A 26,109-nucleotide genomic window follows, 5' to 3' on the forward strand; every position below is an offset into this window, starting at 1 on the left:
CCACACACTCAAAGCAGAGCAAGGGCAGAGCAGAGAGAAGCGAAGAATGCCCAGGCCGCGGGTGGACGGGGCCGCGTGGCCAGTGGGAGGTCAGGTTCACCCATAGAATCTGCGTAATAGACACGGAAAATCTTTACCGGCCTACCCATCTTGCCCCTCTTGCCAGGAACGCCGGGTAGACCCTGTAGGGGGAAACAGGGAAGAATTCAAGACAGGATTCCAGCAGGAGACAAGCAGTGTTGCCCCAAACCAGCCCCTCTTTCACCCACAAGAGGACGTCACAGAGGGCCTGGCGTCTGGTCCACAAACACAGCAGGCTCCAGCTATCTGCACACCAGATGGGCGGTCCTCAGAGGCTATAGAGTCGGGGCCCGCGTGGACGTGAGCTGGGGAGATTCCTAAGGAAAGCAGCCAGTGCCCTGGTATTCAGCAGACACTCGATAAATGCTCCTGTTTCCCTAAGATCCTCTTTACCCAGCTTGTTGATGAGATTATTGAGTTCCCAAACACGGGCTCAGGCGGGGAGGGAACAGAGAGGAAGGTCCGGAGGCCTGTGGGAGCAAAGGCAGCCACAGACACACATAAACAGATGAGCGTGGTGTGTTCCGGAACGCTCTACAAAACTGGTGCCTGGCGGGATCTGGCCCACGGGCCGTAGCTTGTAGGCACTTGATCGGAAATAGGAAATGAGCCCGTTTCTCACTTTCTGAAAGCCCTTCAGTAGCTCCCCACGGTCTCAGAACAGAGTCCCTCTCCTGACCTTGGCCCCTGAGTGCTGTATAACTGCTCCCAGGTGCCCCCCGCAGCCTGTCTCGCCCCATTCCTGCCTCACACTCAGCGCTTTGACCGTGCTGTTAAACTCGCCAAGTCAGCATATGTCCTGGACTTTGCACATGCTGTTCCCTGTGTCAGGAAGGCGTTTGCCTTGACTTGTCCCTTTATCCAACTCCGGGGCACCTCCTCCAGGAGGCATTCCGTGACTTTTCCAGACTGGCACCTGGCAGACGGGGTGGCCGGGTGGGAGGTAAACAAAGAAAGCATACTCACTCGCTCTCCATCGGACCCTGGCAGGCCGAAGAGCCCTGGGAGTCCAATGTAGCCCTAGGAAAGAGCAGAGGGGAGGTCAGAGGGGCCGAGTGGCGGGATATGGCGGGCCCGGCCCGGCCCAGCCCCCCTCGCTGCCCTCTGGCACCCGGCTCCTCTTCCTCGCTGGAGGCATTGGCGGCTCCGGCAGCTCCTCGATGACATAGGCCTTGAGGCAAGTGTATATGCCCATGGACTGCATGGTGCTGGCTTCCACGATGTAGTCCAAAGGCACATACCCTCACGCCAGGGAAGGGCGCGGGCGCTCGCAGGGGGAGGCCCGCCCCGCGCCGGGGGCTCTGGGACCTGCGGGAAGGAAGCTCTCTGCCGGGTTAGATGCTAGGGTGGCGCCAAGCCCTACCCACCCCCAGGGACGCTGGCGGGCGCTCTCGGCTTCTGCAGTGCCTCCTTCTAGGCCTCGAAGGCCCCCCATGGACGCGGGGCTCGAATCCACCCTTGGGCCCCTGAGTGCGTCCGGTGGTGACAGCAGCTGTCACCCAGGCGTGCTGGCATCCCGCAAGCATGTGTGCCACTGTATTCAACCCTCCTGAGGACCCTGCTGACTGCCCACCCTCCCCCCACTAAGCAAGGGAAACTACGGCTCTGGAGAGAAAGCGGCACAACTAGTGAGGGGTGGAGTCCAGCTTTTCCGCCTCCAGCCCTTATCCACCCGGTGCCCTCCGCCAGGCAGGCCCTTCTCAGCCCCACGACTGCACAGCCAACGCTTTCAAGCCCAGCTCTGAGGCTCTCTCCTCTGGCCAGCATCCCTGACGCCCCAAACCAGAAGTCACCTCCTCCCTCCACCCCAGCGCCATATTCGCACCTCAGTTAACAGATGTACCACTTCCTGTTCTGTATCTTCATTAGTGGTGTCCACATTTCATGGCCTCATTAGCCTGGGAGCTTCTCAAGAGCAGGGGCCTAGCCCAGGGTGCCTATCCCTAACCGTACTCTCTAGATGTTTGTGAAATGACTTACTCAGAGCTATAACAAAAGCTAACATTGACTGAGCACAAACTATGTGCCAGGCCCACTTCTCAGTGCTCTGCAAGCATTAGTGCATTTACTGCGCCCTCATCACACCCTCAGGAGGTAGGAATTTTTAGCCTCCTGTAGAGGTGAGACCATTTAGGCCCAGAGAGGTGAAGTGATGTGCCCAGGGTCACACAGCTGGAATGTAGCAGAATGTGGTATTTGAATCCAAGCGATCTGACTCCCAGTCTGGCTCCTAACCACTTTGCTACATTATCTCCCGCAAACAAGCAACCATCGCAGGCTCACAACCATTTCTCCTTCTCTAGAAGTTCAAGAGGTCATAGGGCCTCCTTCTCAGCATCATCTTAACAAGTGACATTTACCGATCCTTCCAAGAAGGGTTTATATCCCAGATTTGCAGGTGACAGACTTGGAGAGGTCCAGTGATGTGCCCAAGCTCCCACGACGGGTTAATGGCAGAGCAGGTCTCAAAGGCAGTCACCCTGCCCCCAAGTCTGTGCTCTGCCTGCTTCATAAACATGAGGCCGGTGGTGGCAGAGTTGGGAGGGCAGTCTGAGTGGCCCCGGCTCACCCAGGCTGCTCAGGACCCTGTGACCCTGGAGACGGGTGTGCTGGGGCCAGACCAGCAATCTCCCCACATGTGGCCTCAGGATGCCACAGCATGGCATATTGCAAGCCCCAGATGTCATTAGCCTGTCTCGCTCCTCCTGTCCTCCTGGCAGATCAGAGACCTGGGGCTGAACTGGGAAGACCTTCTCCCTGGGCTCAGGAGGCCCCTCTGGGGCCATAGCTTGTGGGAACAGCTGGAAAGGAGGCAGGCCCAGCATCCTAGGACAGGAGCCTCCTCGGGTGCTGCCTTTCACCACCCCTACCCCACCCCGCCCCATCATCATCATCATCATCATCATCAACATCAACATCATCAACATCAACGTCACCATCATGATGTCCTGGGGAACTTCCCCACCTCCCAGTCGGTCTCCTAACAGCCGCCCATCAGTTCCAGGGATTCGGGCGGAGACTGCAGCCATAAATAGCTTTGGCTCAGGCGCGGAGGACGCGTCACACTTGACCTGGCCTGACGCAGGACTGTGTGACCCACTTGCTGAGCGTTCTTTGAGAGGCAGAGAGCCCAGCCCTCAAAATACCTGGGTCCTCATCCCATCCCCACCTTAGGCGTGCTGTGGGAACTGGGGCTGTCGGATCCCCACCATGAACCCAGTTTCCTTGTATATAGAAGAGAGAATTCCAGCAGATCATTTCTTAGTCTTCCAAACTCCATTTACCCCCATTCATTTCGCCCAAACCTTCTCTGCTGCCCCACAGCCCACCCAGGAGGCCCCATCGGGTGGCCCCTCCTCAGCACTATTTGCTTCCAAATTCCTGGTATCCCCATAACCATGCCAGAGGTAGGAATGGACATCACTCCCATTGAAAAGATGGGCAAACTGAGGCTGCTAGCTACTCAGGGTTTGTTCCAGGGGCCTTGATGGAGGGGGAGAGCAGATGTTCCTTCAGCCTCCAGGCCCAGGCAACGTTCACCCATCGGGCAGCACTGCCCTCCCAAAAGGGTGGTCCACCCCGTCCTCAGGTGAGAGCAGGAGAGAGGGAGGATTCCAGTGACGGACAAACTGGCCCAGGCTTTAGTTCCCTAGCGCTTGGGATGTGCTGGGGGACACGGCAAGCAAATGCCTGATTATAGCAGCTAGACCATGGCTGAGCCCCCAGCAGACCTTTGCTGCCCAATTACTTGGCCATGGGGACCAAGCTGGCTTAAGGGTTCCCTACCACATGGCCATCCTGCTGCCCCTCTGCGGTCCAGGGAGTGCTCAGGTGGGAGGCCTCGACCCCAACGCCCCCAGCAGACCCTGGGTGGAGGCTTTGCAACCCTGATCTCCCACCAGGCCCACTGGAGGGACAGCTAATGCCCACCGGGCTCCAGCCGGGTAGCGCTTGCCAAGTCCCACTTACCCGGCTGCCTTTGGGGCCAGGGTTTCCTACAGGTCCAGGTAACCCCTGAAACACAAAAGACAGAGGGGCAAGGACATATGGAGACGTGCTACCTGCTGCCAACAACCCAGGGTAAGTCCTGTCTCCTTTGGCCCTCAGCTGCCCCTTCTGTAGAATGGGAGTGGGGTTACATTCGTGGTCTTCAAACTGAGCCCCCAGCTACCCTGGGGTCCCAGGGAGGTGGCTCAGGGGGAGCCTCTGGAGCCCCACCCCCAGAGCCCCGGAACTCCTCTTTCTTCTGTTTCTTCCTGGCATCCTTGCCCTGTTGCCTTCAGAGAAGGTTCCTCGGTACAGCCCCCTTGAACAGCCCTTTCTTCAGGGCCCACCCAGCAGGTGTAGCTGCTTGGCCCCCAGCCTGCCACCTCCCTCTGCCTGGGGGCACCCGTGGCCAGCTCCACACCACCACGGCCACAGAGCTTCCAGAAGCCATATACTGCACCTGCCTGCCAGGGTAACCTTTGGCCCCTGGGCTGCCCTCGGGTCCCGGCTGCCCCTGCAAAGGAACAAGAGAAACGTAAGGAAAGGAGAGACCCTGCCCAGCTCCAGATCTGGGGGGTGGGGGGGGACCAGGGCTTACAATGGACAAAGAGAAGGGCAGGAATGTGAGATGAAATGGGAGGAAGGGGAGGCCATCGGCCTGCTGGGCCCCCAAGCCCACCCCTCTGAGAAACCGGTCAGACCAGCTTGGAGGGACAAAACCTTCTGTGCTCAAAGCCCAGGAATAAGGCCCAGAGGAGGCCTGGCTGGCTGGCTCTCCCATGCTGGCAGCGGCTGCTGCTTGACTTGGGCCGGGGCAGCCAAAATTCCTGCAAACCCCGTGGCGGCGTGTATAATATCCCCTAACATCGCCCGGAACAGGCCAGCTATTCATGGCTCTAACTGGAGTCGAGTGGCTCATGCCAACACCGGGCCGGCATGGACTCCAGCCCTTTCAGGCGGAAGATGTGGCTGGCTGAGAGGTGGGGTAGAGTGGGGGCCCCAGCAGGATGGGAGGCAGAACCTCCTGGCTCTGGAGCTCACTCATGGAGCTGGGCCCAGGGAGGAGGCCAGGGACAGGCAGGGGCTGGAGTGAGGGAGGGCAAGCAGGGTGGGGCAGAGGCTGCAGCCCTCACCTGTTCTCCGGGGTGCCCCGCCGGTCCAGGATAGCCCTTGTGTCCCTGTTGCGGGGGGAAGAGACTGAATCAGGCTGGGAAGACACATCTGGGCCCATGGATCGCAGAGGCCCAGCCTCCCCGCCTGCCTTTTCAGCACTGCATGCACCGTGGCGGGGACGTGTTCAATAAATACTCCCAGAACGGATATATGCACATCGGGGTTCCTGTGGTTCCCTCTCCGCCACCAATGGTTCTTAGACCAGAAGACGTTGGGGGTTGATCACTCCTTGGGCAGGGTTTGGGAGCTAAATTAGGATACGGTAACTGCGAGAGGGTGATGCTGTATCAAACCATTCTTTCCAAATCCAGAGCGAAGGTGGGAACGTCTGAAGCAGGGGTGGAGGGATGTCTTAGTGGATGGGTAGACTGATCAGGACCTTAAGGTCTGGGTTATGCTCAACCACCACGATGCTGGGACCTTCTGTCGGGACCTTCTCATTAACCCTCTAACGGAAATGATCTCCCACACATTGACCAAATGTATGAACGAAAATAGCTGCCTTCCTTCTTCCCACTGGTCCCAGCAAGTATTCCAGGGGCAAAGAGGCCACTCAATGGTTGAGAAAGACTCTGGCAACATTCCAGTACCGACCGTGACCCTCTGTCACCCTGGTCCAATTCCCATGGTCCCCAAAGCCAGGTCTCCAGATCAAGAGAGTCAGAACGAGTGTGTGCCTTCAGGTGGTGCTGGGGTGACAACCTGAGCCATTTCATAGGCGTTAGGAGCTCTCTGAAGGGAAACCCTGGACTTCAAGCTTCCATCAGCTTAGGGCTGTTATGAAATAAGATGGAGCAGGGGCTTCCATTTCAGACAGGGTGGAGGAGACGGGGTGATCTCCGTTAGACCCCCTCTCAAGGGGAGCCCTACACTTGACCTAGACACGGTCTCTGACTTACTGTGCAACTCTGGTTGGGTTACTGTCCTTCTCTGGACCTCAGATGAGGGAGTTAGAACTCCAAGTCCCCTTCAGCTCTGGTGTTCTGGAACTCAAGAGTTCTAGGGCTCCCCCAGGAGTTGATAAATGAGACTCTAGACTACACACACACACACACACACACACACACACACACACACACACACACACGCGATGCCTGTGGACCCCCTCTACGCACTGCTGTTTACATGGGATTACACCAGGGACTTCCCTGGTGGTTAAGCGGTTAAGAATCCGCCTGCCAATACAGGGGACTCGGGTTCGATCCCTGGTCTGGGAAGATCCCACATGCCGCAGAGCAGCTAAGCCCGTGAGCCACAACTACTGAAGCCTGCATGCCTAGAGCCGGTGCTCCGCAACAAGAGAAGCCACCACGATGAGAAGCCTGCGCATCACAATGAAGAGTAGCCCCCGCTCACCCCAACTACAGAAAGCCCGCACGCAGCAATGAAGACCCAATGCAGCCAAAAATAAATAAACAAATAAATAAATAACATGGGATTACACCTTTATGAAGTCCTCTAGCCCTTACAACAGCCAGATGAGGTGTGGGGAAAGGGGGTTAAGTGTTATCATCTCCATTTTACAGAGGAGAAAACTGAGTCTCGGAGAATGGAAGCCACTTGCTCCAAATCCCATTGCTAAGGAGCAGCAGGCTTACGCCCACCATTGGGTCCTTCTGACACCTGAGGCCACATGGAGAGCCTTGCAGTCCCCCGCCCCCAGGCATGTACAGTTCATGCATGTCCACAGATACCCACAGGCACACACACTCGGCACCCCCGCAAACCCCCAGAAAGCAGCGCTCTTAATCATAAACAGCAGCGCTGGTCTGATCCAAGAGGTCTGGGGAATTCACAAGCATTCTTTCTGCACCTATTCACGCCTCGAGGCAGCCCAGCATTATGATTGCATCTCAAACCCGGGGCCCATGATTGACGCATTACGGCTGGCTGAGATTCTTCTACCCGGGGGCGTGTGTTCTTTTCCCCAATGGGCAAATGGAGGCGCAGGCCACAGCCAGCAGCCAGCATGCAGAGTGGTTAAGATCTCTTGTTTCAAATTAATCTGGATCCCTATCCTGCTTCACTACTGGCTGGCTGGATACCTGGGGCCACTGATGTCACCTCTTTGAGCTTTGGTTTCTTCTTGTAAAATGGGGCTCTAAGGGTCGGTGTACAGATTACATGGTATAATGTGTGAAGCACTTAGCACCGTATCTGGCAATGAATTCAAGGCCCCGTAAAGGCTAGCTGCTGTTGGTACCATGATCTTTATATTTCATTCATTCATTCAACAAACATTTACTGAAATTTTATGCTCCAGCACCATTCTGGGCATTGGATGAACAAGAAGACAACATCCTTTGCCTTAACAGAATTTACAGTCTAATTGAGTAGATATAAAGACAAATAAATATAAAAGGGTAATGTCTCAGAGGTTTGCTTACATGGGTGTAGAGTTTCAGTTTTGCAAGATGAAAAAGTTCTGGAGATGGATTGCACAACAATGTGAATATCCTTAACACTAATGAACTGCACACACGAACACGGTTCAGATAGTACATTGTATGTGATGTATTTTTTTACCATCACTGAAAATAAAATTTTAAAAAGAGATAATGTGTGGCAACGACTAGCTCTACAAAGAAAAGTGAGCAGAGTTGGAGGACAGAGGATGACAGTGTTGGGGAGGGTGGTGACTGCAGGCGGTCAGGCAGGGGAGGCTACTCTGTGTGAGGAAGCTGGACACAGGGCGGACTCTCCGGGGAAAAGCATTCCAGGCAGAGGGAACAGCAGGTGCAGAAGCCCTGAGGCAAGAATGCTCTCAAGGAATAATGAGACCCGTGTGACGAGAGCAGAACGAGTGAGCGGTAAGGGGCAGAGGGGCGGTGTGGTCAGAGAAGAAGCAGGAAGCCAGAGCATGCCAGGCAGTAAGATGATAGGAAAGCACAGGAGGGTTTTGAGCAGGGATGTGTCATGGACAGGACACATATAATGGCCATCACCATCCTTTCTCCACTTGAAGCCTGCAGATGAGGAAGAACAAGCAAAGCCTATTCCCATGAAGAGCTGGGCGGAGCCTTGAGCTCTAGGCTGTGTGACTCAGCCCAGGTGACTGCCCTCTCTGAGCCTCTCTCTGCCATCCTCTGCCTGCCTCAGTGCCATAATGGAGCCAATGCAATAATGGAGCAAGGATCCCAAGAGAAGCGTGAAAGGGGTCCGGGGAGCCCTTGAGCATCACCTGCTCCTTTGGCTTCCTGTGCAGCCACAAAGAAGCCTGCTAGAAACCAGCGCTTTAGCCAGTGAAATCCCAGAAGGAGATTTCAAGTAAATCTTTTACTCAGGATATAGCTAAAAGGAAACAAATGACCTTCGGGGACATGGACAGTGACCTGCCCTATGCCTGGCCCGGCACTAAAGCCTTAAATACATCAACTCGTCAGCAACTTGCAATCACCCGAGAGGTAGGAATTGCCATGCCCATTTGCCAGATGAGGAAACTGAGGCTCAGAGAGGTGGAGACTCCCCTGAGGCCACACAGCTTCCCAGAGGAAGCCGGCTGTGAATCCTCGTGTCCTCAACCACCAACTCATGGATGAGACACACTGCTGAGGCCCAAGGCCCCCCTAGAAGAGCCACAGGGCCACCTAGGCGAGGACCACCTTACAGACCACACGCCACCAGGTCTCAGCTTATGGATGACAGCAGCATCGTGAACTCCGGAGTAACTACCTGACTTGGAAGGAACCTAAGCTGTCAATTTGACGACCTCCTTTCTCATTGGATAGAATGAGAAACTGCGGCTCAGAGAAGGGAAGGGACTTACCCCAAGGCTACTTAGCGAGTTATGGCCAAGCCCAGACCGTCCCGCACGACTCCAGACCCATTGGGCTGTGCTTTGTCTAGAAGGCCACGATTCCTAGGTCCTTCCCAAACCATGAACCCTGAAGGGCCTTGAACACTGCCTTGAACCCCTGTTCCTCTTAGCAGACTGGGAGCCGCTGAGACTGAGCACAGCCAAGGCATGGGGCGGCGGGGGGAGGTTCATATGTTCCCTGGAGGCACCTTAACAGTGTTTACCAAGCTGGGGCTAGCCAAATAGCTTCAAATGACAGGACTTGGAAGAATCTAAACCATCACCTTCTACAGGGCCCTGGGTAATTACGGGGCGGACACTGACCACAAGGTAGACAGACCCACGGGCAGTGATATCCCCGTGGGTGATAAGTGCCTGACTGGGACTAGGGGAGAGCAGATGCTTCAGGGGAGCTCCAGGGACCACGCAATCGGCAAGGGGCCTCTGGCTGCCGGGCAGGCGGGTCCCCACAGCACCCATGTTTATAATAGAACTCGGGCTGTATTTTGGTTTGAGAGCCAGATTAATCACTGCTTACAACGCACAAGGCGAAACCAGACATCACCTCACTGTTGCTGCAGACAGTCTCCCCATCGGCTGAGATGCTATTTGGGCCTTGGGCAGGGAGAGGAGGGGGGTCCCGTCCTTGCCTGGGGGTCCTGAGGACCAACGTACACCTAGACCTCAGCTGATCCCCCCTGCAAGCTGCTCTTGCAGGCTCCACCTCGGCCTGCACGAGGTCCCGGCTTCTCTCGCAGCAGAATGGAGCTCACCAGACTCGCTCAGCACTCCGTGAGGCTTCCCACTGGACTTCTCTACCACCCTGGCAGCCCCTAGGCCACACTGGGCAGTCAGCAGGACCGAGAGCCCCATTCAACAGAAAGGGTCAGGAGGAAGAAACACACGCCAAGAAACAGAGTGAGGCACGACAGCATACTCGCCAAGTCCCTGCTCCTCTCTGGACCTCAGTTTCCCCAGCTGGCCGCTCAAAGCATCCTGTTGGCTCAAAAATTATAGGATTCTGAAATGTGATGTGTGGCTTATCCAGAAGCACGGTCCTTCACAGTATAGCTAGGCATCTGACGCCAAACTCTACTTAGTGGGTACCTGAGGCAGGTCAGGGCAGGAAGGTACAGTTTCGGTAGGGCTCATTCATTCATCTGGTTATTCATGCATTCAAAGGTTTGCTGAGCCCCCACCAATGAGCCAGACCCTATATGAGCACTGAGAATACACTGATAAACAAAGCAAACTCACTCCCTACCTTCTAGAACGGGATGTGGGCATTAAACACATATGAAGTGGAACAAAGAAGTACTGAGTGCTAGGAGAGAGCAGACAGCCAAGCAGGGGAGGCGGCACGGTGAGCCGAGGCTTGAAGGAGAAGCCACGTTGGAGAGCAGAGGGGCAGAGGAGCTCAGAAATGGAGAGGGTATGGACCCCAGAAACCCAGAGCAGCTCAGCAGAGGAGCCCAGAGAAGGTTCTCAGTAGGGGCGCTACATCCAGGTAGAACTGGCAGTTCTGCAGAAAGGCAGGAGATCATTTCAGGCAGCGTCAATCACACTCCCTGCAAAAATTCCCAGATGACCCCCTCTGCCCTCCCATTTTAGCACAGATCTCACAGACAGTGGCCAACTCAGATGGCATGTGGAGGGCTCGTGGGCAGGGTGAGGGTTGCAGGAGGGAGCCAGGAGGAAGTTTCAACTTGAGTACCAACTTCATTCCATTAGTCATGTCTAATGTGTTATGTGTTAAGAAAGATTCTGAGACTGAATTAGGCTTGGCAAGAAAGAGCGATTAGTGATGTCTGAGGAGGCAGAGGAAGCAGGGAGGTGAGGGACGACGGAGCAGATGTCTGTGGCCAGCACTGTGCTAAGCCCCGCATGAGGAAATAAAGAAGAGGTCCTCCTCTGTGCACTTGCTCTCGTCTGACAAATGTGCCAAGGACACCAGTGAGTTGCCTGCTGGCCAGAAAGTGCAGAGTCCTAAAGAGGCTGAGAAAATGGGCTGGTGTGAGGAGGGAGGTATGAATTCTGCCTGGAGGTGCTGGGGAGATGCTCTTGGAGAAGATGGCCTTCGAGAATGGAATCAAGGGACAGATCCATGAAGATGACTGGTCTGAGCATGCCAGGAGAGGGCCCAGCGGAAGCAAATGCAGGGAGGCAGAAGGCCCAGGGCACACAGGATTGGATGGAGTGAGGGTTTCTATACAGCAGAGTTTCTTGGCCTCGGCACCGCTGACACCTTGGGCTGGATAAGGTTCTGCTCTGGGTGGAGCATCTGTCCCATGCATTGTAAGGTCTTTAACAACATCTCTAGCTTTTACCCATTAGAAGCTAGTAGCGCCCCCTCTCATTTGTGATGACCAAAAATGTGTCCAGACATTGTTAACTGTTCCCTGGGGGGCAGCTGAGAAGCGCTGCTCTATAGGAGAGAAGGCAGGAGGGTTAGATTAGGGGCAGCATGGGATTCTGCCCTCACAAGGTACAAATAGGGTTCTGGTAGCCTTCTGGTTAGTGGAGGGTGGTTAACTGGTAATTAAGCAAGATGAGTGATGGGACCAGGTGGGCAAGACCTTCTGCAGCACTGCTTCTTCATGTTCACCGTGATCACACATTCATTCATTCATTCAACAAATACGTATGCATCCACCTGTGCCAGCCCTGTGCTGGGTGCTGAGGACAGAGCATCTTATTTAACCCTCCCAACCACTGCATGAAGCAACTGAGGCCACTTGCCCAAGCTCACACAGCAGGAGAGGGACACAGCTGGGATTCCATCCAGGCGTGTCTGACCCGGTCTGTGCACCTGCTCCCCCACCTGGAATCAGCTCAGCAAAGTCCCTTAGCAAGCATCGCAGGCAGATGCAGAGAAAGAAGCCTTCTCAGGCGGGGAGGCTCTTTTCCACTTGATGGGCCCACTTTATTTAAGAAGCTGTTTCAATCAGTGTTGGGGAAAGGGAAAGGGACTAAGGGTCAGGAGACCTGAGTTCAAATCCCAGCTCTGCCATTTAGTGACCCCGACAGCTATTTCTGTTAATCCAGTGGCTCTCAGCCGTGGCTGCACGTGAGAATCTACTGCCTGGGTCCCACTCAGACCAACTGAACCAGAACCCCTGTGGGGAGGTGGGCAAGCTCCCCCGCTGATTCTCACACACAGCGGGGCTGTGAACTGGGGCTGTAGACTTCACTCTCCGTGAGCCCCCAGTGATCTCACTGGCGTTTAACACCAGTGTCAGCACACGGCCAGGTACCTTGGTATATCTTTGTGAAATGACTGGAAGAGTGAATGAATGAATGAGACCTATTTGGGCCTCAGTTTTCTCAGCTGTAAGATGGGCATAATACTGCCTAACTCCCAGAGGTTACTGTTAGGAAACAATGTGATGAGGGACAGTAAACCTTCCTATCACGCTGGTCAGTATGGGAAACTCCCAACCCAAACTCCCTTTCTTCTGCCTACTTTTCTCCACGGCCCTTTTCATCTTCTAACACACCTCGTATTTTTACTGTTTTTATTGTCTGTCTCCCCACACAAGACTGCAAGCTCTGAGGAAACAGGGATTTTCGTCTATGTGTCAGCTCAGAGGTCTGCACAGTGCCTGACACACAATAGTCACTCAATCCGTTATGTTGAATAAATGAATGACTAGGGTTACTGGTGTCACTCTGAGGTGACACCAAAATTCAATGTGCTGATGAGCAAAGGGGACACAGACCTCGCCTCTCACCCACCAATGTTCCTTCTCGCTCAAGGCCCCCCCACATGAGATGAGGCAGAAAAACCACCCAACAGGATCAGGGCAAAGTGGCTACTGTTGTCACCAAAGACACAACAGTGACAATTCCAGGCCCGGCTGCCGCCCCATTGGTCCTCCTCCCTGACCCCCACCTCTAGTCAGGGGTCCCTGCCTTAGGACCTGAGCACCCCATGCTCTGCCCACCATCCTCTGTGAGCAGGTGACACTGGCCTGCCACACACCAAACTCCTCCATGTTTGCCTAGGCCGGGGCCAGAGGGCCTTGGTGGAAATGGCTTTGCCAGATAGCTTTCCTATCACGTGGAAGCTCTTCCTTAATTTAGAAAAGATGTCTCTCCCTGTTCAGGTGAGCTGGTTCCCCTGAGTTGGGGGATCTCGGCCTCCCTGGACATTTGCTGAGAGCAGGAAGGCCTGGAACCCCAGGCAGGAGCCGGTCCAGTCTGTTTTTGCATCTCCCGCCTCCTCTGCTGGACTGCTACCCCCGTACACAGCGAGACCACCACTGGCTGCTTTATGAGCCATGACTGGAAGGAGACTTTTCCACTCACACCTCCACACCTCACCCATCAGAAAATGCTGGAGCCCAGAGGGGAAGTGAGTGGGGAGAGGGAGTCCCTCTGCGTTCTCTGAGGCAGAAGAGACCACATTTCCCCAGCTCAGACAGCCACGGACTCCTGTCTGGGTCTCGCTTCTTCAGGTCTGCAGTGTGGCCTGCTCTGGCCACGGAGGGTGGAGGAGAAGCGGAAGGGGAGGGAGGGAGTGATGTTCCAAGTCCCCTTGTGCCACAGGGACCCTCAGAGCACAAGCAGGATGGAGCCAGGAGAAGCCACAGCTGCCCAGATGAGGACCAGATGGCCGAGAAAGACGGCAGCTGTGGCCACAGCTGGGAGTCAGGGTAGAAGCTTAAGACGTGGCCCTAGGCCAATGTATCTACGGAAAACCCATCAGCAATGGGGTATTTTCCTGCAAAAAGCAATTGACCCTGGCCCTGCACTGTCCTCCCCCGTTTCCTGAACACCTACTATGCGCAAGCCCTGTGCTAGGCTCTGTAGGGAGAGCGATGAACCAGATTCACACATCGTTGTTGGTGAAGCTGGTCTTGGGGCTGAAATAACTCAGCTAAGATAGCCTATGGGTCCTTGAGCAGAGTAGGGTCTCCTAGACCGAAGGTCAGGGTTCCAAGAGGGCTTCCTGGACACAACTAGAGTTGAGTCTGAAGGATGGAACACCCTGGCTGGGAAGCCAGAGAGGAATCTAGGGGCACTACAAGCCAGAGACCCACCACCTAGGAAAATGGCAGACCTTCCCCCAAAGGCAACTAGAGGTAACTCCCCCTGCCTGACTGAAGCAGTGATGGGGTGGGGGCAGATGACAACAGCTCAGAACGTACAGAGAACTCACTGCCTCTATAGAACACTGGCCTGCGGTATATCAGAGGGATGATATTAGACCCAGAGAGGTCAGGCTTGCCCCAGGTCACACAGCGAGGAAATGGTGGAGCCGCGGGTAGACTCCAGATTCAACCGACCCCAGAGCCCACTCTCTGAACGTCCATGCTCCAGGCCTTGCTCCTGGTTTACAGCCCCAGGGGGCTCATGGTCATTCCAGATGGGAGGAGGCTCAGGTTCAGAGAGGGGATGCGTCGGGCCCCTGCCATTCCGCCCATGGGAGGAGGAGCTGGGCCAGTGGGGGCTCCCGGCTCTGACAGTATTCCCTCCACCAGCACGAGCACCCCTAGGATGGCCTCCCTGGAGCAGCTGGGCCCTGAGAGGAAGGGTCACTTCTTGTCACACCTCCTTAACCATGGTGGCGGGACCTCCTCCAAGCCAAGGTGCTTCCCACCCTCTGGCAAGCACGGACCCTCGGAAACCTCTCTCCCCTCCGGCCACCGGCCCCCTGCTGAGGGAGCTGGGGAGAGGCAGGTGGGCAGGCGGGCGGCACACAGCACTCCTGCATGAAGACCCCACTTGCTAGGAAGCCCACCAGGCAAGGCAAAGCATCGACACCAAGGTATACCTTTCGTCCAAGAGGTCCTGGATTCCCAGAGAGCCCAGGCAAGCCCTCGTTGCCCTGAAAAACACAGACAAGGGGGTGAGGTGGGGGAACGGGAGCGGACACTCATTAAATTGAAAGTGTGGCCTCCCACGGCCACTTGTTTGCAAACAGCATTCATGGAGGCTTAGGGGCCTCAGAGGAGACTCAGGGCCTCTGAGCGGGCTGAGGGCAGCTGGGCGGGCAGGGTACCCAGCCCCTCCCCACTTAACTCAGTCACTCCATTTAATCTGTTTTATATGTTGGACTTTGGCAAAAGGTACCATTTGGGGAATGGGTTCCGCTGTTAAAACCATGTTTGAAAACCATCGCCCTGAAGGACATGCAGCCCTGAAGGACATGCAACCCGTTCCAATCAGGAATCCGTCTCTGCATTCCTGACACCCTCCTTCCCACCCTTGCTGGGCATGGCGGCTACCCAGTAGGGGGCATTTCTGCCACCACCGTGAGACCCGGAAGCAGACAGCGTAGGAGCAAGAGAGAAGCCCGGGCCCTGCATGTCGTCAGGCCCGGCTGCAGAACCTGCTCTGCATCGGATCAGCTGCGTGGCCTCCAGCAAGCCGCCCACAGCTGCAGCTTCTGCTTTCTCCTGGGCAAGCCAGGCCTAGCTGCCTGACCTAGAAGCTTCCAGTGAGGATCCGATGGGGGTGCATGTGGATGTTTACACCCCGTAAGACTTTGCTGAGTGAAAAACCTTCCCATGAAGATGTGCGTGAATGAGCCACCTGTGCCTCAGAGGAATCAGCCGGAGCTGCCACCTCTGAGGACCCGCGCACTGGAGGCTGGGCTGAGAAGCAGTGTTCTGCTGTCAGGAGGGCTCTTGGATTGCGTCCAGAAGGAAGCCAGACAGACTCGAGGATTCCTTCCAGCGTATGGATGTCCGGGACATTGGATGAGCTTACTTGGAGTTTCGGGTTCCCCTGCTCCGGCCGGTCCTGCACTCCCTCCAGGCCCCTTGTTTCATTTACAGGGTGGACGCTTCAGGGATGGATGAAGTCCTTTGGCCTAAGCGTTCTCTCTTCCATGGGAGATCCTTCTGGTCTCAGCCCTTCAGAGTTAGGGAGCCCTGAGTCTCCAGTCCGTTGCCTTCCCACGTCCCGGAAGTTCAAGACCTGTCTGCTCGTACTAACAACCTCAGAGGGGCCTTCGAATGTCTGTTGGAAGCTTCCTGGGCATGTGCTACCAAGAAGCTTCTGGATGTCGAGGGTCACCTAACAGGCCCTACAGAAAACCCACTCAGGGCGTTAGGCAAAAGGACATTCACCAAAGGTATGTCCACAGGCAACATTTTTTGTCGGTTTTATTGGTTGCACACCGGAAGAAGGCAGAAGGGAATGGTTTTGGGTTTGGTGTAGGGAGAGCTGAAGGGCTTTGAGGAAAAAACAGACCCCATCCTTTTCTACTTCCCACCTCCAGCGTTTGTCATGCAGTGACCTCTGTCGGGAGGGTGTGCCCCAGAGCACGGTGATTTCCCTGCTGTCCACTCCCCCACTTCCCTGAGCACTGGGGTCCCTGGAAACCTACCTTTGCCCCGTCGTGAGCCTTTCCTGGTGAGAGCCCGGGGTCCCCTTTCTGTCCCTGAAACAAAAACAATTCTACTTTGGCCGCCATGTTGTCTAAAGAGGGTGTCTCCCCACCAACTCTGCTCAACTCCCTGTCCCCTGCTTAAATGCCCTCCCCGCCTACCCCACTCACATTCCTCCACAGGGTCCTCTCCAATCCCATCCCTTCCCTGCTCCAGCACCTCCCATAGCTCCCCACCATGCCTACTGACAAAGTCCAAACTCCTCCTTGGGTGTCCCAAGTCTTCCGTCATCTGGTCCCAGCCATTCTGTCCAGACTTTGCTCTCCTTCCACCAGCCCAACCCACAGACGGGGTCCCTCTGCCCCATCCCCAGACCACAGTCCTTCCTTCACCAGACCTTGCACATCCCTACCACCGGGTCCTTGCTCAAGCAGTCACTCTCAACTGGAAAACCACTTCTCAATCATCATTAGCCAAACCATAAGCATTCTCAAGATACAGCTTGACTGCGTCCCCCGCAACCAACCTGTAGGTCCCTGGGCCCAACGTACAGGTGACGTGTTCCCCCGGGGCTCTCAGAGACCTTCTGAGAGATGTGTCCCAGAGGCAAGCTTGATTCTTTCTGATTTTCCTGTCCCCTGATGCTCACCTCACCATCTCTAATTACCTAGGACCAGTGCATCAGCAGCCGTTTAATCTGTGTACAGGCCTTCACAGTTTGCAATAACCCTCACTTCACCAGGTTCCCAGAAGAGCCCGATGAAGTGAGCAACGGAAGTGTTATTACCCCATGAACACATTCGGGGAAACTGAGGCCGGGAGAAGGAAAGGGACTGCCCAGGGCCCCAAGCTGAGGCACCGGCAGAGCTAAGACGAGAGCTAAGACCCTGAATTTGTGACTCCCAGCTCTGCGTTCCAGGACGTCCCGGGACCCGACAAGTTAGAATAGGCAGTGAGTAGGGAAGACACCGACAAGCAGGGTGTCCCCAGTCAGAGATAAGCATTCTTTGTGCCAAGCCTATGGGAGGCGTCCCCATCACAAGGATCCTGGCTCCTAAGAGCACGTGCTCAGGAAAGGGCCCAACAACCACATCTCATACAGGGCTGAAGAGGGTTCCTGGCTGTGGGCCCACTCGTTTGAACCAATCTGATTAAATTACTCAGGAGACAGCCCCTTGGAAAGTCAGTCTCCCCTGCCGTCAACTTCCACGAGCCCCTGATCCCTGCCCCTCACCCTCACTCCCAAGCTCCCTCCCCAGTCTGGGTCCTGAGTCAGAAGTCCTGGGGTGAAGCCACGGACTCACAGTAGGACCTCAGGCAAGTGACTTCACTTCTCTGAGCCTCTGTTTCCTCACCATTAAAATGTGGGCTGCACAGCACGCACACACATACGCACGCACACACATGCACATGGGTACATGCTCACACACACACACGTGCCTCACACACACACAGGCATGCACACGGCTGCATGTTCATACATGCACACATGCACACGCATGCACACACACACACACACACACACAGGCACGAGCACACATACCCGCTGGCATCCAGGTTCCTTGGCAAGGAGCCAGTGGGATCATGGACGTGACACACAGGCAGGCTGTTTTGGCCAACTTTAGTTCCCATTTGTTTCTTTTCTGCATCAGGACCCACACCTTCCAAATCCTGACTCAGTCACTCTCCATGAGAAATCACTGCGTTCCAAACTGGACAGAGCCTTAAAGAGGGAGGGCGGCCTTCCACTGCTCACCTAACATGCACCCAACACTGTGCCAGGCCCACTCAATGCAGCACCTCACCAGTCCTCTTACACCCACTTACTGAACTGCAGGACCAAGACCGGGGTTCAGGGAGGCTCAGTCAAAGCCCGGGGTGACGTGCAGATAAGAGGCAAGGTCTCACTAGGTCTGACTAGGTTCCCGGTCTATCTGACTCCAGAGTCCTCGTTTACAAATGGGGAGCCTAGATACTTCTCCCATACGCTCTCCCACTGCCCCAGGCTGCAGGCCAGCCCCTCCTTGCTAGGACCCCAACTCTGTCCACCTGGGTCCCTCCAGGTCACTTCTGCAGGACTCGCCTCTGTGATCTACTGCCTCATGCTACAGCTGCCCCTTGCTGACACTCTCCCACCCTCGGCTCTTCACAAACCCGGTTCCGATGTCTTTTATGTCCATGTGCAAGGTCAGGCCCAGGGCTACCCAGGATTCCAATGGCTAAAAAAGGACAGCAGCTTCTCCCCACCCCGACCTTGCCCACCTCGGTCTACATCCTGTTCTGTCATTTTACGAAAGGGGAAACTGAGACCCAAAGGGATGCCAGAGTGGCTCTCTTGCTCAGAGTCCGTATCCAGGCATTTTAGTTACTATGCACTGCTCTCTGCATTCTCGGCAGCCAGCACAGTGCTTGGGACGCAATCCCTGCCCGAGTACAACATCAACAAACACAGGTATTTACTGAACATCTACGATGAGTCCCATCTTCAGTGCACACAAGGAATACCACGGTGGGGATCAAGACACAGCTCATGCCTGTGGGGACCAATCAAGGGAGAAACCAGAGACCAGTAATGATAATCTGCACTAGCATCTCCTGAGTGCTCTTCTAAGCCTTCAACACATAAATCTATGACGTAGCAGTGATCACTCTCCCCATTTCACAGATGAGGAAACTAAGGCACAGAGAGGGTAAGTGATTGGTCCAAGGTCACACAATTTGTAAGTGGGATTTAGACTCAGAGCTTTAGCTTCCAGAGCCTAAGAGCTTTACATTTCAATACACTGCAGATGAACAACTATGATCCAGTGGTAAGTGGAGTACAGGAGGAAGTAGGGGGGCACTGGACCCAGACTGAGGGTAAATCAGACACGCTAAGGCTGGAGGAAGACAAGGAGGGAGCCAGATGAAGTCTGGGCTCCAGAAATGCTCAAGGCACCCCTGGTCAAGTGAAGATGTGACTTCTGGGATGGAGAAGACTATCCATCTTCCCAGCCAGACTCCTGCAAATTCTCCAGTAAGAGATATAAGGAATAATAAGGTCTAATTAATTGTTTACACATTGGTGAGGATGAGAACCTGGGTGCCAGACCCAGCTCTCCAGCCAACGAGCCTGTGTGATCTTGGACAAGCCCCTATCCCTCTCTGTGTACAGAAGAGTAGACTCTGCCTGGAGTAGTTAACAGAGACTTGAGGAACTAGAAGATGGTGGGGAAGGTATATCCTAAACCGTAAATGCTACAAAATATAGCAGGGATAGAAACTATGAGCTCCTTTCCTGCAGGTAGGGTTGAGAAGGTGGAGAGAATAGAAGGCTTTGGGTAGACGAGGCCTCGAGAGGGGCTGAGACAAAGAAGGAACAAATCATGAAGGACTGGAAAATTCTGGGCCAGAAGTCCTCTGTGCAAGTCGTCTTTTGCAAGACACAAGATCCCAAGTACATAGCCCAGGGGAGGCATCATAAAAATATTTCTCAAGTGAGAAAATGAATGAATGGAGTCTCAAGAGACAACTCTAGGGTTGGGATTGGGTCAGATCTGTCCCCAGCCCTGGAAGGTCCTCTGAAGATTCACTAGGTCTTTCTTTCACCAACACTACTACCATTTCATGTGTTTATAAGTTCTGGCCATGGCAATAAGGCAAGAAAAACAAATAAGATTACTAAGATTTGAGGAAAAAGAGACAAAAATATGTCTTTTTTTGCAAGTAATATGAGTGCCTGTCTAGAAAACCCAGGAGAACTAACTGAAATACTGTTAGAACTAATAAAATAATTCAGTAAAGGGCATGGTTATAAAATAAACACAAAAGTCCAAATATACAAAGTCAATAGTTCTTTTCAATAGCTGAGAGCCAGCTAGAAAATATAATGGGGGAAATATTCCATTCATAACAGCAAGAAAAATATAAAATTTCTAAGAACAAACTTAGGAAGAAAGGTGCAGGATTTATGCAATAAAAACTATAGAAGTTTATTATGAGATGTTTTAAAAACTCAGCCAAATGGGAAGATATGCCATGGTTTTAGGTAGGAAAAGTTAATATTTTAAAGATGATAATTCTTCACAAATTAATAAACGCATTTAATACAATTCCAAGAAAAACCCCAAGGGAGTTTTTTAAGGAGATTATTAAGATGGGCATAAATTTTATCTGACATATTAAATAGCCAGAACAATTTTTTTAAAGTGGACGAGGGAGACGCACAGCATAAAGCTAATAAATGTCATAAAACAGTATTTTACTAGCAATATACAAACGCAGTAATGAAACATATTTGAATGGCCTGGAAGAGACCCTGGTCTATCATATAATAGTTAGTGCAGGATAAGTTATTTAATAAATGATGAACTACTGGGGGAAAAATAAAGTTATACCTCATACCCACTCCCATGAAGATTAATTCCAGATGGTTTAAAATTTTAAGAGTACAAATGATATTATAAAATGACTAGGAATATAAGTGAATACCTCTCTGCTCTTACTATGGGAAAGAAATGTCTAAGTATTAAAGTAAAGAACCATACATTCTACATATGGTAGAGCTCTCTTCATACTACCTGACATATTGTAAGTTCCTAATAAGTGTTAGTTATTATTGTTAGTCCAAAAAAAAAAAAAATAGGTAACACTCTCACTTGTGAAAATCATCATGAATAGTCTTAACAGGCAAACAATAAATTTGAAAATACTTGTAAGGTAGATGAAGGCTTAATAAACCTTCATATATAAACACAAATAATTTTTACAAGTCAATAACAAAAGATAACATCCTGGGACTTCCCTGGTGGTGCAGTGGTTAAGAATCTGCCTGCCAATGCAGGGGACATGGGTTCGAGCCCTGGTCTGGGAAGATCCCACATGCCACGGAACAACTAAGCCCGTGAGCCACAACTACTGAGCCCACGCACCACAACTACTGGAGCCCGCATGCCTAGAGCCTGTGCTCCGCAACAAGAGAAACCACTGCAATGAGAAGCCCACGCACCGCAACAAAGAGTAGGCCCCACTCGCTGCAACTAGAGAAGGTCCGTGGGCAGCAACGAAGACCCAACACGGCCAAAAATAAATTTAATTAATTAATTAATCTTTAGGAAAAAGATAACATCCCAACCCCAAAAATAAACAAATTCATAAATGGTGACATGCAAATGGAAAACAAATGTAAGAAAAACATTCTTCTCAAAGATGATCAATGCAGTGAAGTGAATTGAAAACAATAATGAATTATCTTTTTCAAACAACCTCCTCTAATGCTAGCGGTGGCATGGATTGGTTCAATCTTTCTAGAAGGCAATTGTTAATAAAATTACCGCTAAACACTATATAGCACTTACGGGCAAGGCATATTTTAAATTATTCATATATATATGTATGCGTGTATATATGTGTGTGTATATATACTGATATATAGATAAATATATAGATATATCTCTCTATATATAGATAGATAGATAGATAGATATTGCTTAACCAACAGTGCTAAAGAGCTATGGAGCGAATAGACTTGTGGCTGAAACTATGGACTTTGGAGTCAGACAGTAGAGGGTTCAAATCTTGTCTCTGACACTTATCAGAAACAGGCTAGTTACTTAGCCACTTTGGACCTTAGTTTTCTTATCTGTAAAATGGGGGTAATAACATCCACCCTGCAAAGCAGGTAAAGCTGTTGGCCAGTCCCTGGACCACAGGCTGTTCAAAATGCAGTCAGTGCCTATCACTGGGCAAGGCCACTGCAAGAGGCCTGCTTCCCTCTTGATACTTTCTAGACTTTTCCACATTTTCTTTAATGAGTATGCCCTACCTCAGTCATCAGAGGAAGGGGAAAGGGAGGCTGGGGCCCGAGGCCCGAGAATCCTGTAAGGGCTGGCTCCACCTCAGCTTCTAGCAGCTCTGCTAACAGTCACTTGGGTTACTGAGCATGGCCCCTCTTGCCCACCTATTCTCCCCGGGTGCCCAAGGGCCCCTAGTAATCCTGGGTAATTCACTGCAAACCGAGCAGGCCAGAGGAGGGAAGAGGAGGCCGGCTGCCAGGGAGAGTGGGGCCAGGTGCCTCGTCGCCCAGCACAGGCACAGCTGGAGCCCTGCCCGCCTCTGGTCCAGAGCTTCTTACCCCACCTGGGCCCTGCATCCCATCTGACTTCACCTGGTTCAGCATCAGCATCACCATCGGGGCAGCTCCAGGCCTCCCCATTGGTCACCCTTCAACTTGCTGGCCACCGACCAAGCTTCTCAAGCTGCCTGAGTGGCCTTCACAAACCCCATCTGATCGTGTCACGTCTGCTAAAAACCTCATGCCTTCCTGCTGCTCTTTGGATAAAGTCCAAAAGTCTTAGCACACCCACCAGGACTGCTGCCCTCCCCAGCCTCCTCCCGCCCCTTGGCCTGGTCGCCTGCTGCTCTTCAGACCTTGGTTCAACCTCCCCACCCTCTGGGAAGGCAGGCTTCACCTCCCAGACCAGGTTAATCGCCATTCTGTGGGGTCTCTGAGCACCCAGTGCCTCTCACGTGGAGCCCTTTTCAGGGAGTGGTCAGCTTATTTCCACAACGGCAGCGACCGTCCCTGTCTGTGCCCCATTGTAGGCCGGGCACCTTGAACGTGCTGACAGCTGACCACTTACCACAGGCCAGCACTGCTCTTAACTCAGTTATACCTCATGACAACCCAAGGGAGCAGCTACTCTTATTACCCCATTTTCCAGATAAGGAAACTGAGGCACGGGAAGTTCAAATAATTTGCTCACAGTCACACAACTAAAAGGTGACAGAGCTGGGACGGGAACTTCGACCGTCTGGCTCCAGAGTCTGTGCTCTTAACCACCGTGCTTTCCTGCAGCAATAACTATGGGTCGGTTGGACACATGACTCAACGCTGGGCCTCCAAGGTCAGCTAATGCCATCCACCCAGGGTTCTGGCTTCTCTGCCTCATTCTCAAAGTCCTTGATCTTGACTCCCTGCGGGACCTGACAAACCCTCTTCTTGATTTGAACGTGGGGCATATGGGTATGTGGTACATGGGGAAAGCCTTGGGCTCTGGAGCAGGCGCGTGGGGTTGAAGCCTGGCTCTGGTCTGTACCAGCTGTGCAGCCCTGACAAGTGTCTTCTGACTGGCAAACCCAAGGACCAGAAATACAGCCCCGCCACTGCTGGTCACTGCAAGTGACCCCAGTAAGGCATTGGCCCTTTGGGTCTTTGCTCCTCTGTGACCTCAAGAGGGATGAAGTGCCTCACCTTTGCTCTGTCTCCCCTTTTTGATTCCTCAATCCACCAATCTCTGCCATCCTTGGTCTGGCAGGGGGATCTTTAACCCACAAGGCCATAAGCTCCCAAGGGCTCAATAAATACAGCACAGGAACGACCACACAGCGACCCAGCCGGACGAAGCGCAGGCTCCCTGCCACCACGCAGACCCTGCCTGTTTGGCTGATTTTTCCAACAAAAGCACATAGTAGGTGCTCGATAAATGTTTGTTGATTGAAGGAAGATGAATGGATGGGGGCCCCAGAGGCAGCTCTCGAAGCCAACACCATGCGGAAGAGGAGGAACCAGCACAGAGCCTGGAGGAGGCCAGCCCTACAATCCCACCGGGTCTCCTCCCAGACCCAGAAAGGATCTGGTAAACAGCGAGGACCCTCTCCCCAGAATCACATCTATTCCTGCAGATCCACGACATTCCCTTCCAATCTTGGATAAGTCAGGAATTCCATCCGGGAAGAGCCTCTCTTTAACCCTGTCCTGGTCAAGCCACAGATTGAGAGCAGCCCAGGGCCAAAGCCCAGCAGACTGGGCCTCCCATCCAACTGATCTGTCCTGGATCCACCTCTGCTCACTCCTTAGACTCACAACCAAGTGTCCAGGTAAAGGGCATGACTTTTCCCCTTGGCATGTTATGCAAGTTCTAATGGGAGAAGAAGACTCCCATTCCAGTGTGTTTTCTGGAACCCTCACCCTTACTCGTTTACACAGAAGCAAGCTGGAAGCCTATCCGTGAGGCCCTGAGTCCACAGGTCCCAGCTCCATGTGGCAGCAGGAGTGTCAGGACTACTGAACCTCACGCACCACACCCAGAGCTGCTCTGAAGGTGGCGAGAACAGCAGCTGGTGGGTCCTCCTCCGGCCTCTGCACATCTGCTGGCAGGATGGGGGTGGGCTGCAGGCCAGACTGGAGCTGAGGCGCTGCAGTGTGGGGCAGCCTGGACCGGGGAGAAGCTGACGGAGCATCTGCCACAGAAGCAGGGGGTCACATTTGGGGGCGGCAGGGAGGGAGGACCAGACAGGCCCGGGGCAGGCCAAGAAAGGCGTGTTCCTGAGCAAACCTGGCAATCAAAACAGCGGCCAATCCTCAGCATCTCGATGTACGCCACGGCCTTGGAGACCGGAGGCCTCTGCAAAGTAGAAGTCTTCCAAGGAGCTCCCCTGTCTCTGCCTGACCCATGGGGGCAGGTGCCACTGCCGTTTCTTACACAGTGTCTTAATCCACCTGAGCCTCAGTTTCCCCATCTGTAAATGGGTGCAATATCTCCACCTATCACCCAATGATAATGAGGTCATTAGGTCTTTGTGGGGATCAAATGAGACAGGCTACATGAAGTGCATGCAGAGTGCCTAGCCCACAGTAAGGGTCCAATATACGGTGCTTACTACCATCAGTGTTTGCCTTGTTAAAACCCAGAGCACCTCCAGGCAGCTGCTGGCCCCTAAGCAGCTGAGGCCTCTGTGCTCGCCTTCCAAGTTAGGACCCCAGTCCAGCCCTGGCCGAAGTCACACACCTACAGGGGGGAGGCAGGGGCTCCCGCCGCCGTGTGCAAGGGCTCTGCGCTGGCGCTCTGGTGCCACAGCGTCATACATCCAGGGCCACTTGTGTACATTTGTCCCAAACTTCTGGACAAGGTGGGCAGAGGAACTCTGCCCTAGGAGTCAAGCCTGGCCTTTGGAGGATGTTCAACCATCAATCGCTGCATGAGCTGGGGCCAGTCGGTTAATGGCCTTCCTCAAGCCACTAGCCCTTTGTAATGCGTTAGCAAAGAAGGACCCTGAGCCCAGGCCAACCAGGGCCCACGGGTGCTCTTCACCTGGCCACCCCACAGCTGACAGCGGGGCAGACCCTCTGCCTGTCCTGGCCTGCCCCACACTCTCTCGGCACGGTTGCTGTGCTCTTGGCTTCCCCGAGCCTGTGTCTTCCTTCCTCTCCTATTTCTCCAGCCATCACTCGAGCCTTTTCCCTGTAACCTAAATAATGCTGGCCCCGTACTTTTCCTCGTGCTTCTCACTCCACGCGCCACCCTGGACAGCTCTGTTCTCTGCCGGTGCTCCTGGAAGGCACCAAGGCACCCCGGGGCTGGAGCCCCCGACACCCATCAGAGCGCCAGTCACGTGGGTTTCTGGTCCCATCTAAAGTCCAGAGGTGGCCTCTCTGTGCTGGCCACCCCCCAGGGCTCTATCTGCAGCTCAGAGTCTCCTGAGTTTCAGAATGTCTGCGAATCATCTCCACCGGGCCGGTCTACAGATTCCCAGATGCAACATTCCTTCTTCCGGCTCCTCAATTTGGTCACCTAGGCTAACACCAGGGAGTCACCATCTCTCTCCTCTCGCCCATCACCGAGTCCTCCCTACCTCACCTCCACATTGTCAAGGTGCCCACTCCCCTCCTCCCGCACCCCTACGCTGGCCTGTATCACCCCAGGTCTCCCTGCCTCTGCTCTGGTTCCACACCCCCCAGTCCATCTTCCACATGGC

General features: G+C 53.7%; 1 protein-coding gene across 4 annotated transcripts in view; it reads right to left on the bottom strand.

Annotated features, from left to right (window-relative positions):
- The window catches only part of COL27A1 (collagen type XXVII alpha 1 chain), a 144,607-nt gene that overhangs the window by 91,784 nt on the left and 26,714 nt on the right, over nucleotides 1-26,109 (bottom strand). For all 4 annotated transcript variants that reach the window (XR_010944888.1, XM_067743556.1, XM_067743557.1 and 1 more), the window contains exons 6-12: nucleotides 16,374-16,427; nucleotides 14,814-14,867; nucleotides 5,202-5,246; nucleotides 4,529-4,582; nucleotides 4,051-4,095; nucleotides 1,048-1,101; nucleotides 138-182 (exon numbers count right to left, since the gene is read on the bottom strand). Coding sequence is in view for 3 of the 4 variants with exons in the window: in XM_067743556.1 (XP_067599657.1) it covers nucleotides 138-182; nucleotides 1,048-1,101; nucleotides 4,051-4,095; nucleotides 4,529-4,582; nucleotides 5,202-5,246; nucleotides 14,814-14,867; nucleotides 16,374-16,427 (351 nt within the window). In the remaining variant the exon portion in view is untranslated. The remainder of the gene's footprint in view (nucleotides 1-137; nucleotides 183-1,047; nucleotides 1,102-4,050; nucleotides 4,096-4,528; nucleotides 4,583-5,201; nucleotides 5,247-14,813; nucleotides 14,868-16,373; nucleotides 16,428-26,109) is intronic.

The sequence above is a fragment of the Pseudorca crassidens genome, chromosome 7 (assembly GCF_039906515.1).
Source record: "Pseudorca crassidens isolate mPseCra1 chromosome 7, mPseCra1.hap1, whole genome shotgun sequence".
NCBI classification, from domain to species: Eukaryota; Metazoa; Chordata; class Mammalia; order Artiodactyla; family Delphinidae; genus Pseudorca; species Pseudorca crassidens.